Raw genomic sequence first — 14,942 nt, 5'->3', positions numbered from 1 at the left:
GCTATATGTCTTCACAGCCCCTCAGGTCCTGAGACAGGTATTGTCCCACAGATATCAGGCTCCTCAAGGTGCCATGGAGAAGGCATGAGGCTGGGGCAGGTTTGCTGGGGTCCCTAGGCAGCGACCAGGTGTGGGAAGCTGGATTGTCAGCTTCGGTGGAACAGGATGGCAGGAGTGAGGTCCTCAGAGGAACAGGATAGCAGGAGTGACATCCTCAGCAGCATGGGAAAGCAGAGCAATGTCCATAGAGAGGCTGTCTGCTCTAGTGATGTCCGAGGCAATGTAGGAAAGCAAAGTGGTACTCTTGGCTGCAATGGGAGGTGGAGAAATTACCTCAGCTGGATAGGGATGCTGAATGGCGTACTCAGCTGGATAGGGATGCTGAGTGGCATGCTCAGCTGGATAGGGATGCTGAGCGGCATCCTCAGCTGGATAGGGATGCTGAGCGGCATCCTCAGCTGGACAGGAACATGGCTTGAAAGGCCGTCTCGTCACCCTCGGATAGGTACATGGCTTGAGAGGCTGTCTCGTGAGGCCGTCTCGTTGCCGTCAGACAGGAACATGACTTGGGAGGCAGTCTCGTCGCCCTCGGACAGGAACATGGCTTGGGAGGCCGCTTTGTCACCCTTGGACAGGAACATGCCCCAGACAGGAACATGGCTTGGGGGGCCATCTCTACGGCCTCAGGTTGCAATCATGAGACTCATCAAAAACTCATCCAGGTTGGTGTGTACTCTGAACTCACAAATTCCTTCATCAGTAGTCCCACAAACTGAGTTATATTGTGAAGATTCTGTACTGGCCAGACGCTCCACCCACTAGCGGGCTTGGCCAATGAGCCGGAACAGTATGAGCCCCAGCAACTGTCACTGGTCAGGCTTGGGGCGCACCAGGCTCAAAAATTGTAATTGGCAGTTGAACAGAAAATATTCAGGGTAGCTGAAAAATCCATGGCAACCCATTGAGGAAGCTTGATAGAATTGAGTCTCGGCAGGGTCATCGTTATTACTTGGCATGATGTGTACTTCGCAGTCCTGCTGCTTCCAGGTTATCAGCGAAGTACACATTCTGTCACATAATGAGGGTTAGGATGGAAGCATGTGCAGGTATGGCAGTTTAATAAAATAATAAGTCCAAGGGCTCAGGCAGAAATAAATAAACAAAGAGAGGCAGAGATCAGGCAATCAGGCAAACAGTCCAAACAAGGTAATGCAAAAAGATGAGGTCAAAAACAAGTCAAAATCAGAATAAACAAACAAGCTATGAAGCCTTGGTAATGGCAGAGACAAAGTGTAACTGAGCATATACTTCGCAATGGCTGTGTGTGTTAGAGTCTCTAAAGTAGTGTGGTGTCATTGATATTGTAATTGGGAACATGTGTGTCTGATTAGTTGTCAAGAGAACACAGTGACGTAACACTGTGTAGCTTAGGAAATTGTAGTTGTCTGCCATGTTTGTAGTTTGTGGTGCATTCTGGGAAATGGAGTCACTGGTTTGCCATGACATGACTACTAGCTAAGTCCTGTTAGCATGCTTGAGTGTTTTTTCCTTGCCATATCATGCTCTACACCATTTAGCTTGCAAAAAAGCTACTTTTTTCTAATGTACATACAAGGGCTGCAGTAGATATTCAATTGAGATCAGACTCAAAAAGAAAATCATCCTCATCTGGTGATAACATATTGTGTGGTTATAAACCATTTCACTTCTATAACTGTTTATATAAGCAAGCAGTGTTATGTGTGTTAAAAGGAACTTGTGCATGAGCATTAGTAGATTTTTACCTTCAAGTTTATTATATCAAATTGAAGTTATCAACTGTTTAATGATGGAAAATGTTCTTAGCAATTGCTGTCTTTAGGCTATCCAAGAAAAAACATCCATAGCCATCTTTAGGGAGTCTGTGTGGTATCCACAGTAAACCCATGGTGATCTGTATGCTATTCATATGGGGCCATCTTCAGCATCAGCGAGTGATATTCAGGTGCTTTTTTGTTTTTTATTTTTAATAAATTTGCAAAGATTTCAAACAAACTTGTTTCATGTTCTCATTATGGGGTATTGATTGTAGAATTTTGAGGAAAATTATAAATTCAATCCATTTTGGAATAAGGCTGTAACATAACAAAATGTGGAAAAAGGGAAGCACTGTGAATACTTTCCGGATGCACTGTAGGTATATATGTGCTAAGAGAAGAATTGTTAAAAAAAGGTTCAATTACTTCTGGTAGAATCTGCTTGAAGAAATGTGTAGGTAAAGGTTATTGTACACAGTTGATTATTTTGATGAGAAAATTATTGAAATTAATTCATTCTCTTGAAGGGGAGCAAATTATTCTAATTGCTGATCTCATACGGTTATATTGTCACCTACATGGTCAGTTATCAAATTGTCTAGCTTTAAATTAATAGTATTAATTTTTTGCCTAATATTTTACATTTTGTCACTGAAAAAAATCATAAAGTCATCACTACTACATACTGATTGTGTGTATGTGTTTGTGGTGGTCTTATTCCTAGTTAATTTTGCTACATTATTAAATAAGAATCTAGGATTATTTTTGTTATCTTCCATTAGGGTGGAGAGGTATGTGGGTCTAGCAGTGCTAAGAGCTTTCTATAGCTCTGTCCATGCCGTTTGGATTACTCAGTGTATCCATTGACCAGATTTCTGTGTGTTCTGTGGGTTCATACAGTGATCCAATAAAGTTGATTTTACTGGGATCAAAGCATGGCAAAGTGTATTATGACTAAGACACATTTTAAATGAGGTGAGCTAATGACCTGAGAAATTTTCAGATTGGGGTAATGTGACTGTATTTTTTTTTAGTTAATCCTGATGTCAGTATTAAATCAAGAGTGTGTCCACCATTATAAGTGGGTCCTATTATGTTCTGATTAACCCCTACTGGGCCTAGAATCTACACAAGCACTGTTCTCGGATGGTTTTGCAGATTATCAAAATGAATATTAAAGTCTCCAATAATTAATGCTTTGTCTACAGAAACAACCAGGTTTGAGATGAAATCCGCAAATTCACTTTAGAATATGGCCATGGGCATCTGTAATTAATAATTAGTTGGAACAACTGGGTAGACTTATTTTTGTGGCTAAATATGTTATACTAGTATAAAGAACTTCAAATGCATTGATTTAATTTAAAAGTTTAGCTTCAGATCAAAGATATTGGCTGTGTATTCAGTTTTATTTAATTTTATGTTAATTACTAAACAAAACTTCAGAGTTTTTCTACATTGTTGTTTAGCTTGGGGAACAGATACAGTTTCAATATGGTGGCACCTGAGTGACGACTCATGGTAGCTAGCAGAGTGTCGGTTTAGCCTGATTGATTAGCCTGTCTCTCTTCACTGGCCCTGGCACTGGATTGTTACTAATAAACGAGGCCTGTTCTGAGACTATGCTGCAAGAAATGAGAGCAGAACCTTCTCAAGTGGGACCATCCCACCCTAAAATGCCAGCTTTGCCCTCAAAACTACTCCAATTATCAATAAAGCCCACATTACTTTCAGAGCGCCATCTTTACATTCAGCAATTCAGTGAACATAACATGAACTACATCATCATCCTGCATTGGGATGGGTCAAGAGCATGTTACTGCATCTGCGATCACCTTTGCTAATTTACACACCTCTACAATGTTACACTTAGTAACCTCTGACTAACAAAGGCATATATCATTAGCTCCTAAGTGAATAACTATCTTTGAAAACCTACGCTTGCCTAAAATCCTAAGGTTACTTGCTATGTCCAGCACCGTGGCTCCTGGTATACACCTAATCAGTGCTGCTGGTGCCCAAGAAAGCCTAGATCTCCTAGCTATCATGCTCCTGAATTCCTAAACCTGCATTGCAAAGGAGCAATTTGTTATGTGATGAGTTCATTTTCTGTAAAAAGGGCATGTTATTCGGCCGCAGCCACTTCTTTGGTTCACATCATTGGTTTCGTTAAATTTTGCCTTTAAACATTTAACTTTCCTTTGGCACTGCTGCCAGGTTATCCTATGGCCATGTTCAGCCATTACTTTTGAGATAGATCTTTTAGAACATGGAGTGGTTGTGACGTGTACCTTCTAATTTTATTTGTACAGCAACATAACCCTAAACGTTTAAGAGGTCTGTTAACTCACGATCCTCTCACTGAAATCCTCCACTGTAATCCTCCATCTTTCCTTCCCATTAGCACAAAATGATGACGAATGTTAATCAATGTACAGACAGTGGCATTACTACATATCAGAATCATATCAGCTTTCAGGACCACATATGAAAGTGGCTGAAATCAGAACTGAAAATGTCAGATGCAAGTAACAAATCGGTTACATTTGAAGAAAAAAATCGGATGTGGCCTTTTGACTGCTGTGTGAACATAGCCTAATAGATGACAAAAATTAATAAAAAGGGTTTCTGGTAACAGGTATATTTTTTCCATATCATTTGATTACAGAGAGGAAATAATGCTATTTGTACTATTCATTTGGTATGCAAATTAAATATTATTATTCAAGTATCGAACAGACAGTTTATTTTGGAAAAAATCTGGACCATAGAAGTGACATAGAAGTAACAAACTACAGTATTCATTACAATCAATTAAACTGTTTATAATGTTTGTAGAACACTGTAATTTTACCATGATGCTGGACAACATATTTTCACATAAATATAATAGTTAAAATTTTGGAACAGCACTGTGTAAAACCTACAATTAATTAACTTTTGGGATTTTTCCCCATTACATGTTTTCTTGTATTTCTCTCTGGTTTGATTAAAATGATGTAACATTTAGGCACAAAAATGCATAAGAGTAGGCCAAAAGCTGAAGACAGAATTGCAAATATTTCTACTGCTACTGTATACTTTCCAGGAGAGCTGACATAAGCTGGAATGAAGGTGATCCAAACTGCACAGAATATAAGCAAACTAAATGTGATGAATTTGGCTTCATTAAAATTATCAGGTAGCTTTCTGGCTAAAAAGGCCAGGACCAAGCAAACTATGGCAAGAAGGCCAATGTACCCTAGAACGGCATAAAATGCAGCATCTGAGCCCGTGTTACATTCTAAAATAATTTTTTTACTGCGCTGCTCAAAGACTTTATCTGGGAATGGTGGAGCAACATTTAGCCACAGAATACAAATAACTATTTGAACGGCAGTGCATGAACACACAATGGCCCTTTGTTGAGGTGGTCCAAACTTTTCTGCCACATTGTTCCCTGGTAATGTTGCTCTGAAGGCAGTTACCACAACTGTAGTTTTCCCCAGCATACAGGAAATGCAGAGGGCAAAGGCAATGCCAAATGCTGTGTGACGCAACATGCATGACCAGACTGTTAGCTCACCGATGAATGTGAGAGGACAGAGGAAGCAAAATATAAGAGAAAGAAGTAAAAGTAAGCTCAGCTCTGAATTATTTGCTTTCACTATTGGTGTGTCTCTAAAGTGTATGAACACCACCATAGTAGAAAATGTTAAACAGGTACCCAGTAGGGAGAGGGCCATGAGAATAATCCCCATTGTTTCAGTGTATGATAGAAACTCTGTTATTTTCATGATGCAGTTATCTTTTCTTTCATTAGACCAGTACTCTTCAGGACAGTTGATACAGTCTGTTGCTCCTAAAGTAGAAAAATGGCATGGTGAGAGATGATTGATTACTAAAATGTAATTATTTTGGCAATATTAGTTAGCAGGTCTCTTCACCTGTTGTATTTGATATAGAGCCATCAGCACATGGGATACAGTCAAAGCAGCACAGAGGTAGACCTTTAATTTGTGCTTTCCTTGTGCCTTGTGGACAGATTTCAGAGCAAACAGCTTTTGGAGTCTGGGACAGCAGGGCACATGTTAAATGAGTAATGGAATTAAAGAAAAAATGCACTTTTTAATTATAATATGCTTATACTACCAAATTTCCTGTGCTCCAGATAATCTTGTCTTCATTAATCACAAGTTCATATTTTCCATTTGCAGAGGTGCTGAAATGGCCAACTGAAATATGCTGCACTTGTCCTTCTCTCAGCTGCCAGTTTATGACTTCGTATGAAGCAGGGGGGTCTCCGTTCTTGTCAAAGAACACTACCTCTCCAAATGCATCCACAAAATGTACTTTCTTCAGCTGCTCATTTACCTTTTGAACAAAAAATACAACATACTTAATGAAAAGATTTCCATTATGAACCCAATTAATGCTTCACTGCAGTTAAAACTCACTATTGTAGGGGTTATCTGTGAAGTATTGAGACATAGTTCTGAGACATTGCTTTCAGGCTTTTCACAAAACATCCCTTGGTGTAGGGCATGTGCAATTGCATACACTCCTTGATAGACATTATATGATACTCTAAGTTGTGTGACATCAAAAAATTTGTTTGTGTAATCAACTTTTTCCGTTCCTGAGCATACTTTTGTGCTATTATGTAAATCATTTTTTGAAGATGGAGGCCTACAGCCCACCAATGTTTCCCAGAAATCACTGACAAAACCAGACTCAGAATCATTATAAGGGCTGATATTTTTGAGAACTGGTGCCAGTTTGGGCATAGCCATCTTTCGGACCTCAATTCCTATAGTTCCTCCAAAATATTTGAACATTTCGGGTGTGGAAAGACTGTCAGCAGTTACCCAGGATTCAGTTCCAATCCACTGTATTCCTGTAATATTTTGTTTTACCACTTCTTTCATTAAAGGATCAATATCTCTCTCTGGCACAAATGCAAGAATCACTTTGACAGTTGATTGCTTTATCAGTTCAACAGCTTCAAGGATTTTACTTTGGGGATATGTACGCAAAACTGTGCCAACAAATGCAATACAAACCCCATGAGCCTCCACTTCCTTTGTGAATGCTGATATCCCATTTCGTCCATAATCATTGTCAGACTGTATCACTCCAATCCATGTCCATCCATATTGTCTGACAAGGAAAGCCAAAGCCTTTGCTTGGTAGTAGTCACTTGGTATTGTTCGGTAAAATGTAGGATATTTTGTTTTGTCACTCAAACATGCACATGTTGAAAAGTAACTCACCTGTTCAGGGACAAATAAGTTGTAATTATCAACACATTGTATAATGCTGCCTTTTTTGCATTAAAGGTTTTTGCATAATTATTGTTTTTTTTTTTTGTTTGTTTTTTTTTTTTTTACCAGTGGTATTTTGAATGGTCCAACTGCCCCAGCTACAACTATAGACTGGGTAGATCCTGATTCACCTATAAGTGCTAATATGGGAGGTGGATGACACTGAGAGACCTTTTGCTCTGATGTGCTCATCAAAGTGAGGGCTGCTCTCAAAACATTAGTAGGAGAGGAACAAGAGTCCACAATAATATATCCCAGAGAAATATTAGGAAGCAAATGATCATTTTGATTTATTTCATCTACTGCAAATAACATAGTGCTCATCCATTGAAAGGCTTGTAAGCCAAATCTGTGGGGGACATTAGGTCAATGACAAATGCAAATGTAAAGAAAGCTTATAAAATTTAATTTTTTTATTTCACATAAATAATATTTTAAACTTACCCATTACATTCAGCCATTGGTGGTTTGTTGTCAAACGAAAAAAGTATATTCTCCTGTTTTGAATAAATTGGGAAAATGCCACCTATCATAATGTCTCCTTCCTTCAACATGGTTTTCACTTCAAACTTAGCTAGCAGCTTACATGCAAAGCCTGTTTGTATACAGAGCAGAAAACACAGATAAAATATATTAGGTTTGCACATGTCTGGTCAGCAGATTGAAGAAACAAGAATGAGAATTCCTTGTTTTATAGACTGCTTACTGCGCGTGGTGTGGGTTGGTTCTTAGAGGTGTGTCAAGTTTGTCTGGTATTGACTTTTTCTTGGACATGAGAGAGTTGCCACATACTTCATATTCCATATTTTCATGCTTTCATATTTTCTTGTGCATTGCAGAATATCCATAATTTTTAGTATGTGGACATTTGTAACAGAATATGAAAAGGCTGTTTTTTTTAAATTACGAATAAACCTGAGTTCAACAGGATACGCCGGTGTCCAGTGTCTATTGTGCACCAGAACACACCACAGTGTAGCAGGGCTAGGCAGAACGGACTGGTTACACATGCATGCATATATGCACAGATACATACATACATCATCCATCCATCCATTTTCTGTACCACTTATCTTACACAGGGTCATGGGAGCACCTGGAGCCTATCCCAGGGGACGCGGGGCACAAGGTAGGGGACACTCTGGATGGGGTGCCTACCCATCGCACGGCACAATTGCACATGCACACACTATGGATAATTTAGAGATGCAAATCAGCCTACAACACGTGTCTTTGGATTGGGAGAGGAAACCGGAGTATCCGGAGTAAACTCCCGAAGCAAAGGGAGAATGTGCAAATTATGTGCACACAGGGCGGATGTGGGAATCAAACCCTCAGGAGAGGCTAAGCAAACATGCTAACCAATAAGGCATCTCTAAGCCACACATACGGTGTTGTGTAATCAGGATACAAAAATATGCTAACTATAATCCATTACAGTTACGTCAGAAACAAAGTAATCAGATTACAGGTACATTTTGTAAAAAATGGGAATACTATCAGGATAAGTTTTTTTTTTAATTTAAAAACAAAGAAATTGATCTTTTGACATAACATAGTATAGACAGCTGCTTGATTATAGTTCTGGTTCTCCCTTGCCAGTCACATGAGCAACCTCCTGGTTAATGGTCTGCACTTATATAGCGCTTTTATCCAAAGCGCTATATAAGACTGTGTCTCATCCACCCATTCACACACACACTCGCACACCAATGGTAGCAGAGCTCCCATGCAAGGTGCTAACTTGCCATCTGGAGCAACTTGGGGTTCAGTGTCTTGCCCAAGGACACTTTGGCATGTGGAGTCACGTGGGCCAGGAATCGAACCACCAACCCTACGATTAGTGGACAACCTGCTGTACCACCTGATCCACAGCTGCCCCATGCACCGTGATGCATGTGCAAATAAATTTTGCACAAAGTTACTTTGGTAGAAATTAACGCAATTGTTCTCTGAAATGCTTTTGTTAGGGTGAACATATGCCCTCGTTTTCCTGGACATATCCTCTTTTTCAGACCTTAAAAAAGTATCCGGCCGGAATTTCTAAATTTGAGAAAATATCTGGGGTTTGGCTTTAGTTTCATCATGCTGTGCTTATGTTCTAATACTGCATCATGTGTGCACATGTCTGCATTGCCCCTCTCTGTAATTCCCACCATCTCGCACACCAATTGGTTGATTCTAAAATGCTTGCAGCAACTATTGGCCAAATTCTGCCTCTCAACCATTAGCCTACTCTCAGCGAACAGACGGAGATGAAGCACTGTTGTGTATGGCAACAAACAGTTGTTTGACAATAGCAGCCAATGACAGTTGTCCTGAGTCGAAACAATGCCCATGGTTATATAAGCTCATTTTAAATTTCATGTCATCACATTACGTTGTATTACATGGCCATTCAAATGTTTAAATGATGGCAGAGGGGGCAGAAGGTACACTCGTGGCATCTAATATTTTATTTTATTCCATGGACATTCAAAGGAATGTAGGAATTGATATATATATATATATATATATATATATATATATATATATATATATATATATATATATATATATATATATATATATATATTTATGTCTTAAAGTCTGCATTAATAGTAACACTGTTTTGAACTCTATTTAGACATGAAAAAATCGTCCTCTTTTTGGAAAACCAGAATATGGTCACCCTAACTTTTGTGATGTAATGTTACCTGCATCAGGGACAGTGATCATTTATTTCTTCATTTATTTATTTATTTTCTTAAAACAAATCCAAACATTGAACATGTTTTTACACTCTAGAATAAGCTCTAAATAAATGTCTTTTAGATCATAGTGCTTTTCTCTTGACTTTATTTACATATGTGACCTTGAATAATCCAAAAGTAATCATATTACATTACTTTCATATTGTGATACTTGGATTACTGATTAAATTTTTTATGAAGTAATTTGTAACTGTAACGGAATACATTTTTAAAGTAACCCTCCCAACCCTGCCAAAAACATATGTTTAGCTCCCAATATCATGTATTTTTAAGTTATCTACAGTTAAGTAGATAAATATTTCTCTTGGTAGATAGCCAACAGCTATTTGGACTTGAGAAAAACATGTTAATTTAGACAAAATTCATTCAATTACATTAACAGTGTTACGGTCCCGCCGGCAGATGGCACTGTGGCGTCGACATGCACGCGCAGCTTTAGAGATCGTGCGTGCACGAGACTTTTGCATATGAAAACGCGCCTTTTGTTTGTTTTTGGTTTTTCCCCTGTTTAAGCATTGGTTGATGTTCGAGGGTGTGTCTTGATTTAATCCAGGTGTCTATGCTTCTGTTTGATTGTGTTTGTTATTTAAACCCCTCATGCGGCTGCGCACTTCGCACAGTATTTATATTAACGGAGTGTTTGAATGGTTAATGCGTTACGTTCGCAAAGCAGTCTTAGTTCCATGTCCTGTTCTCGTGCAATGCCTAGACTTCAGTCTTATGTTTAATCTAGTTAATCCTGTTCAGTATTGACCACGTTTACTGTGTTCTGATTTAAGTTTGAAAATAAAGACATTGCTCCTACGCTTAATTCCTGTATATAGTCCCGTGTCGTTATAAACAGGATAAAATCTAACCCTTTTTTGGTATGTTACTTCTTAAATATTTTTATTTTAAAAAGTTATAATTTCACTTTTTTGTTTGTTTTTACACAAGTAATTAACTGACTGACAATTACCAAGTACTTAAATTTTTAAGTAGAACAGACAATTACTGAAGCTTGCTTTATAAGTACAATTTTTTCAATGAATTTTACAATTTCACCAACAGAGGGCACAACTGTAGATTTATGCACAGTAAACATTACAGACTGAATCTATAAGAATCTAGTGATGAATCCAAGCAGTGCACCAAGGTTTTCATTTTTATGTCCAGTCTACACTGATCACTACTCTTAAAACTCACAAAAATATATTATCCACAATCTGTATGAAAGACCATTTTACAGTAAAAAGTAAACACAGTTGAAGACCTATTACCATTTTCACCAATTTTAATCATGACATTTTTTTTTTTACCATTTGATGATGATCTGTACACCAATTTGGGGAATATTTATGCAAACTGTTCAAAGTGTGAGGAAACATAATGAAAAATGAGGTAAAACAAGAAAATAATGTACTTTAATTACTTTAATAATGATATAGATAATGCAGGACTGGGATTTGTAGGTAGCATCTATATCTGTTGAACCTTTCACTATATTTAGATTAAAAATATAGTATCAGAGTAAGCTGAGCTTCACAGAAGTAATTTGCCATATATTATAGTGTTTATAATGTCTGTGTAAGAACAATGTATTTTACCATGATTCTGTACACAATATTTTCGCATAAATATAATATATATGTTTTTTTAAATTCAGAACAGCACTGTGTAAAACCTACAATTAATTAACTTTTGGGATTTTTCCCCATTACATGTTTTCTTGTATTTCTCTCTGGTTTGATTAAAATGATGTAACATTTAGGCACAAAAATGCATAAGAGTAGGCCAAAAGCTGAAGACAGAATTGCAAATATTTCTACTGCTACTGTATACTTTCCAGGAGAGCTGACATAAGCTGGAATGAAGGTGATCCAAACTGCACAGAATATAAGCATACTAAATGCGATGAATTTGGCTTCATTAAAATTATCAGGTAGCTTTCTGGCTAAAAAGGCCAGGACCAAGCAAACTATGGCAAGAAGGCCAATGTACCCTAGAACGGCATAAAATGCAGCATCTGAGCCCGTGTTACATTCTAAAATTATTTTTTTACTGCGTTGCTCAAAGACTTTATCAGGGAATGGTGGAGCAAAATTTAGCCACAGAATACAAATAACTATTTGAACGGCAGTGCATGAACACACAATGGCCCTTTGTTGAGGTGGTCCAAACTTTCCTGCCACATTGTTCCCTGGTAATGTTGCTCTGAATGCAGTTACCACAACTATGGTTTTCCCCAGCATACAGGAAATGCAGAGGGCAAAGGCAATGCCAAATGCTGTGTGACGCAACATGCATGACCAGACTGTTAGCTCACCAATGAATGTGAGAGGACAGAGGAAGCAAAATATAAGAGAAAGAAGTAAAAGTAAGCTCAGCTCTGAATTATTTGCTTTCACTATTGGTGTGTCTCTAAAGTTTATGAACACCACCATAGTAGAAAATGTTAAACAGGCACCCAGTAGGGAGAGGGCCATAAGAATAATCCCCATTGTTTCAGTGTATGATAGAAACTCTGTTATTTTCATGACGCAGTTATCTTTTCGTTCATTAGACCAGTACTCTTCAGGACAGTTGATACAGTCTGTTGCTCCTAAAGTAGAAAATGGCATGGTGAGAGATGATTGATTACTAAAATGTAATTATTTTGGCAATATTAGTTAGCAGGTCTCTTCACCTGTTGTATTTGATATAGAGCCATCAGCACATGGGATACAGTCAAAGCAGCACAGAGGTAGACCTTTAATTTGTGCTTTCCTTGTGCCTTGTGGACAGATTTCAGAGCAAACAGCTTTTGGAGTCTGGGACAGTAGGGCACATGTTAAATGAGTAATGGAATGAAAGAAAAATGCACTTTTTAATTATAATATGCTTATACTACCAAATTTCCTGTGCTCCAGATAATCTTGTCTTCATTAATCACAAGTTCATATTTTCCATTTGCAGAGGTGCTGAAATGGCCAACTGAAATATGCTGCACTTGTCCTTCTCTCAGCTGCCAGTTTATAACTTCGTATGAAGCAGGGGGTTCTCCGTTCTTGTCAAAGAACACTACCTCTCCAAATGCATCCACAAAATGTACTTTCTTCAGCTGCTCATTTACCTTTTGAACAAAAAATACAACATACTTAATGAAAAGGTTTCCATTATGAACCCAATTAATGCTTCACTGCAGTTAAAACTCACTATTGTAGGGGTTATCTGTGAAGTATTAAGACATAGTTCTGAGACATTGCTTTCAGGCTTTTCACAAAACATCCCTTGGTGTAGGGCATGTGCAATTGCATACACTCCTTGATAGACATTATATGATACTCTAAGTTGTGTGACATCAAAAAATTTGTTTGTGTAATCAACTTTTTCCGTTCCTGAGCATACTTTTGTGCTATTATGTAAATCATTTTTTGAAGATGGAGGCCTACAGCCCACCAATGTTTCCCAGAAATCACTGACAAAACCAGACTCAGAATCATTATAAGGGGTGATATCTTTGAGAAGTGGTGCCAATTTGGGTATGGCCATCTTTCGGACCACAAATCCTATAGTTCCTCCAAAATATTTGAACATTTCGGGTGTGGAAAGACTGTCAGCAGTTACCCAGGCTTCACTTCCAATCCACTGTATTCCTGTAATGTTTTGTTTTACCACTTCTTTCATTAAAGGATAGATATCTCTCTCTGGCACAAATGCAAGAATCACTTTGACAGTTGATTGCTTTATCAGTTCAACAGCTTCAAGGATTTTACTTTGGGGATATGTACGCAAAACTGTGCCAACAAATGCAATACAAACCCCATGAGCCTCCACTTCCTTTGTGAATGCTGATATCCCATTTCGTCCATAATCATTGTCAGACTGTATCACTCCAATCCATGTCCATCCATATTGTCTGACAAGGAAAGCCAAAGCCTTTGCTTGGTAGTAGTCACTTGGTATTGTTCGGTAAAATGTAGGATATTTTGTTTTGTCACTTAAACATGCACATGTTGAAAAGTAACTCACCTGTTCAGGGACAAAGTAACAATTATCAACACATTGTATAATCTGCACTTTCACATTAAAAGTTTTTGCATAAGTATTACCAGTGCATTACCTGTGGCATTTTGAATGGTCCAACTGCCCCAGCCACAACTAAAGACTGAGTAGATCCTGATTCAGCTATAAGTGCTAATATGGGAGGTGGATGACATTGAGAATCTGTTTGCTCTGATGTGCTCATCAAAGTGAGGGCGGCTCTCAAAACATTAGTGGGAGAGGAACAAGAGTCCACAATAATATATCCTAGAGAAATGTTAGGAAGCAAATAATCATCTTGGTTTATTTCATCTATTGCCAACATCATGGTCCTCGTCCAACGAAAGGCACGTAGGTCAAATCTGTGGGTTACATTAGAGCAATGAGCAATACAAAAATAAAGAAGGTTTGTAAATTAATCCTCAGTTATATTTCAGCTTAATTTTACTTACCCTTTACATTCTGCCATTGGTGGCTTGTTATCAAATGAAAAAAGTATATTCTCCTGTCTTGAATAAACTGGGAAAATGCCACCTATCATAATGTCTCCTTCCTTCAACATAGTTCGCACTTCAAACTTAGCTAGCAGCTTACATGCAAAGCCTGTTTGTATACAGAGCAGAAAACACAGATGAAATATATTACGTATGCACATGTCTGGTCAGGAAATTAAATAGGACATGAATTAGCACTCCTTGTTTTATAGACAGTTTCTCTCCATACTGGTGTGGGTTGGTTCTTAGAGGTGTGTCACCATTTCCTGGTATCGACTTTTCCTTAGAGGCAAGATAGTTCCCTCTGTTTTATTGTATCAATATCTTCTTGTGCATTGCAGAATATTCATAATGTTTAGTGGATGCCAGAGTATGTGGACTTTTAAACAAAGTATTTTTTGTGATTTTCACTGCTAATATACACTGTAAAGTTCTTATTGAATTCAAGTTTAAAAAAATATTTATTTATTTATTTAATTTTCCAACTATATTTCATACCTCACATTCAGTGTTCCCAGGATGGTTGCTCAAGATCTGCCACAACCACAACCCTGACCAGGTTAAAGCACTTATTAAATATAGGTACCATTACAA

The 14,942-nt window shown here is 38.0% G+C and overlaps 2 protein-coding genes across 2 annotated transcripts; both read right to left on the bottom strand.

Annotated features, from left to right (window-relative positions):
* Positions 1-4,729: 4,729 nt before the first annotated feature.
* LOC128629588 (extracellular calcium-sensing receptor-like) lies at positions 4,730-6,568 on the bottom strand. Its single transcript, XM_053678328.1, has 4 exons — positions 6,510-6,568; positions 5,925-6,210; positions 5,723-5,846; positions 4,730-5,637 (listed from the first exon to the last, which is right to left on the bottom strand). The coding sequence occupies exons 1-4, from the start codon at positions 6,566-6,568 to the stop codon at positions 4,730-4,732; spliced, it is 1,377 nt and encodes a 458-aa protein (XP_053534303.1).
* Positions 6,569-11,525: 4,957 nt separating this feature from the next.
* Positions 11,526-14,395, bottom strand: LOC124628113 (vomeronasal type-2 receptor 1-like). The gene is made up of 6 exons (XM_053678327.1): positions 14,307-14,395; positions 13,934-14,216; positions 13,270-13,842; positions 12,821-12,943; positions 12,518-12,641; positions 11,526-12,430 (listed from the first exon to the last, which is right to left on the bottom strand). Exons 1-6 carry the CDS (start codon positions 14,393-14,395, stop codon positions 11,526-11,528), a joined length of 2,097 nt encoding a protein of 698 aa, XP_053534302.1.
* Positions 14,396-14,942: the final 547 nt, after the last annotated feature.

The sequence above is a fragment of the Ictalurus punctatus genome, chromosome 4 (genome assembly GCF_001660625.3).
Source record: "Ictalurus punctatus breed USDA103 chromosome 4, Coco_2.0, whole genome shotgun sequence".
NCBI classification, from domain to species: Eukaryota; Metazoa; Chordata; class Actinopteri; order Siluriformes; family Ictaluridae; genus Ictalurus; species Ictalurus punctatus.
The sequence above is the reverse complement of the archived record's forward strand: the minus strand, read 5'-3'. Positions and strand labels throughout refer to the sequence as shown.

Excerpts from the sequence above, each read along its gene's own strand:
- LOC128629588 (XM_053678328.1), bottom strand. The coding sequence starts at position 6,568 with ATGGCTATGCCCAAACTGGCACCAGTTCTCAAAAATATCAGCCCTTAT. Across the intron at positions 5,847-5,924 it reads GGAGCACAGGAAATTTGGTA|ACTCCAAAAGCTGTTTGCTC; the intron begins GTATAAGCATAT and ends CTGCTGTCCCAG. Across the intron at positions 5,638-5,722 it reads CTCTATATCAAATACAACAG|GAGCAACAGACTGTATCAAC; the intron begins GTGAAGAGACCT and ends TTTCTACTTTAG.
- LOC124628113 (XM_053678327.1), bottom strand. The coding sequence starts at position 14,395 with ATGATAGGTGGCATTTTCCCAGTTTATTCAAGACAGGAGAATATACTT. Across the intron at positions 13,843-13,933 it reads GACCATTCAAAATGCCACAG|GTGAGTTACTTTTCAACATG; the intron begins GTAATGCACTGG and ends GTCCCTGAACAG. Across the intron at positions 12,642-12,820 it reads GGCAGCTGAGAGAAGGACAA|ACTCCAAAAGCTGTTTGCTC; the intron begins GTGCAGCATATT and ends CTACTGTCCCAG.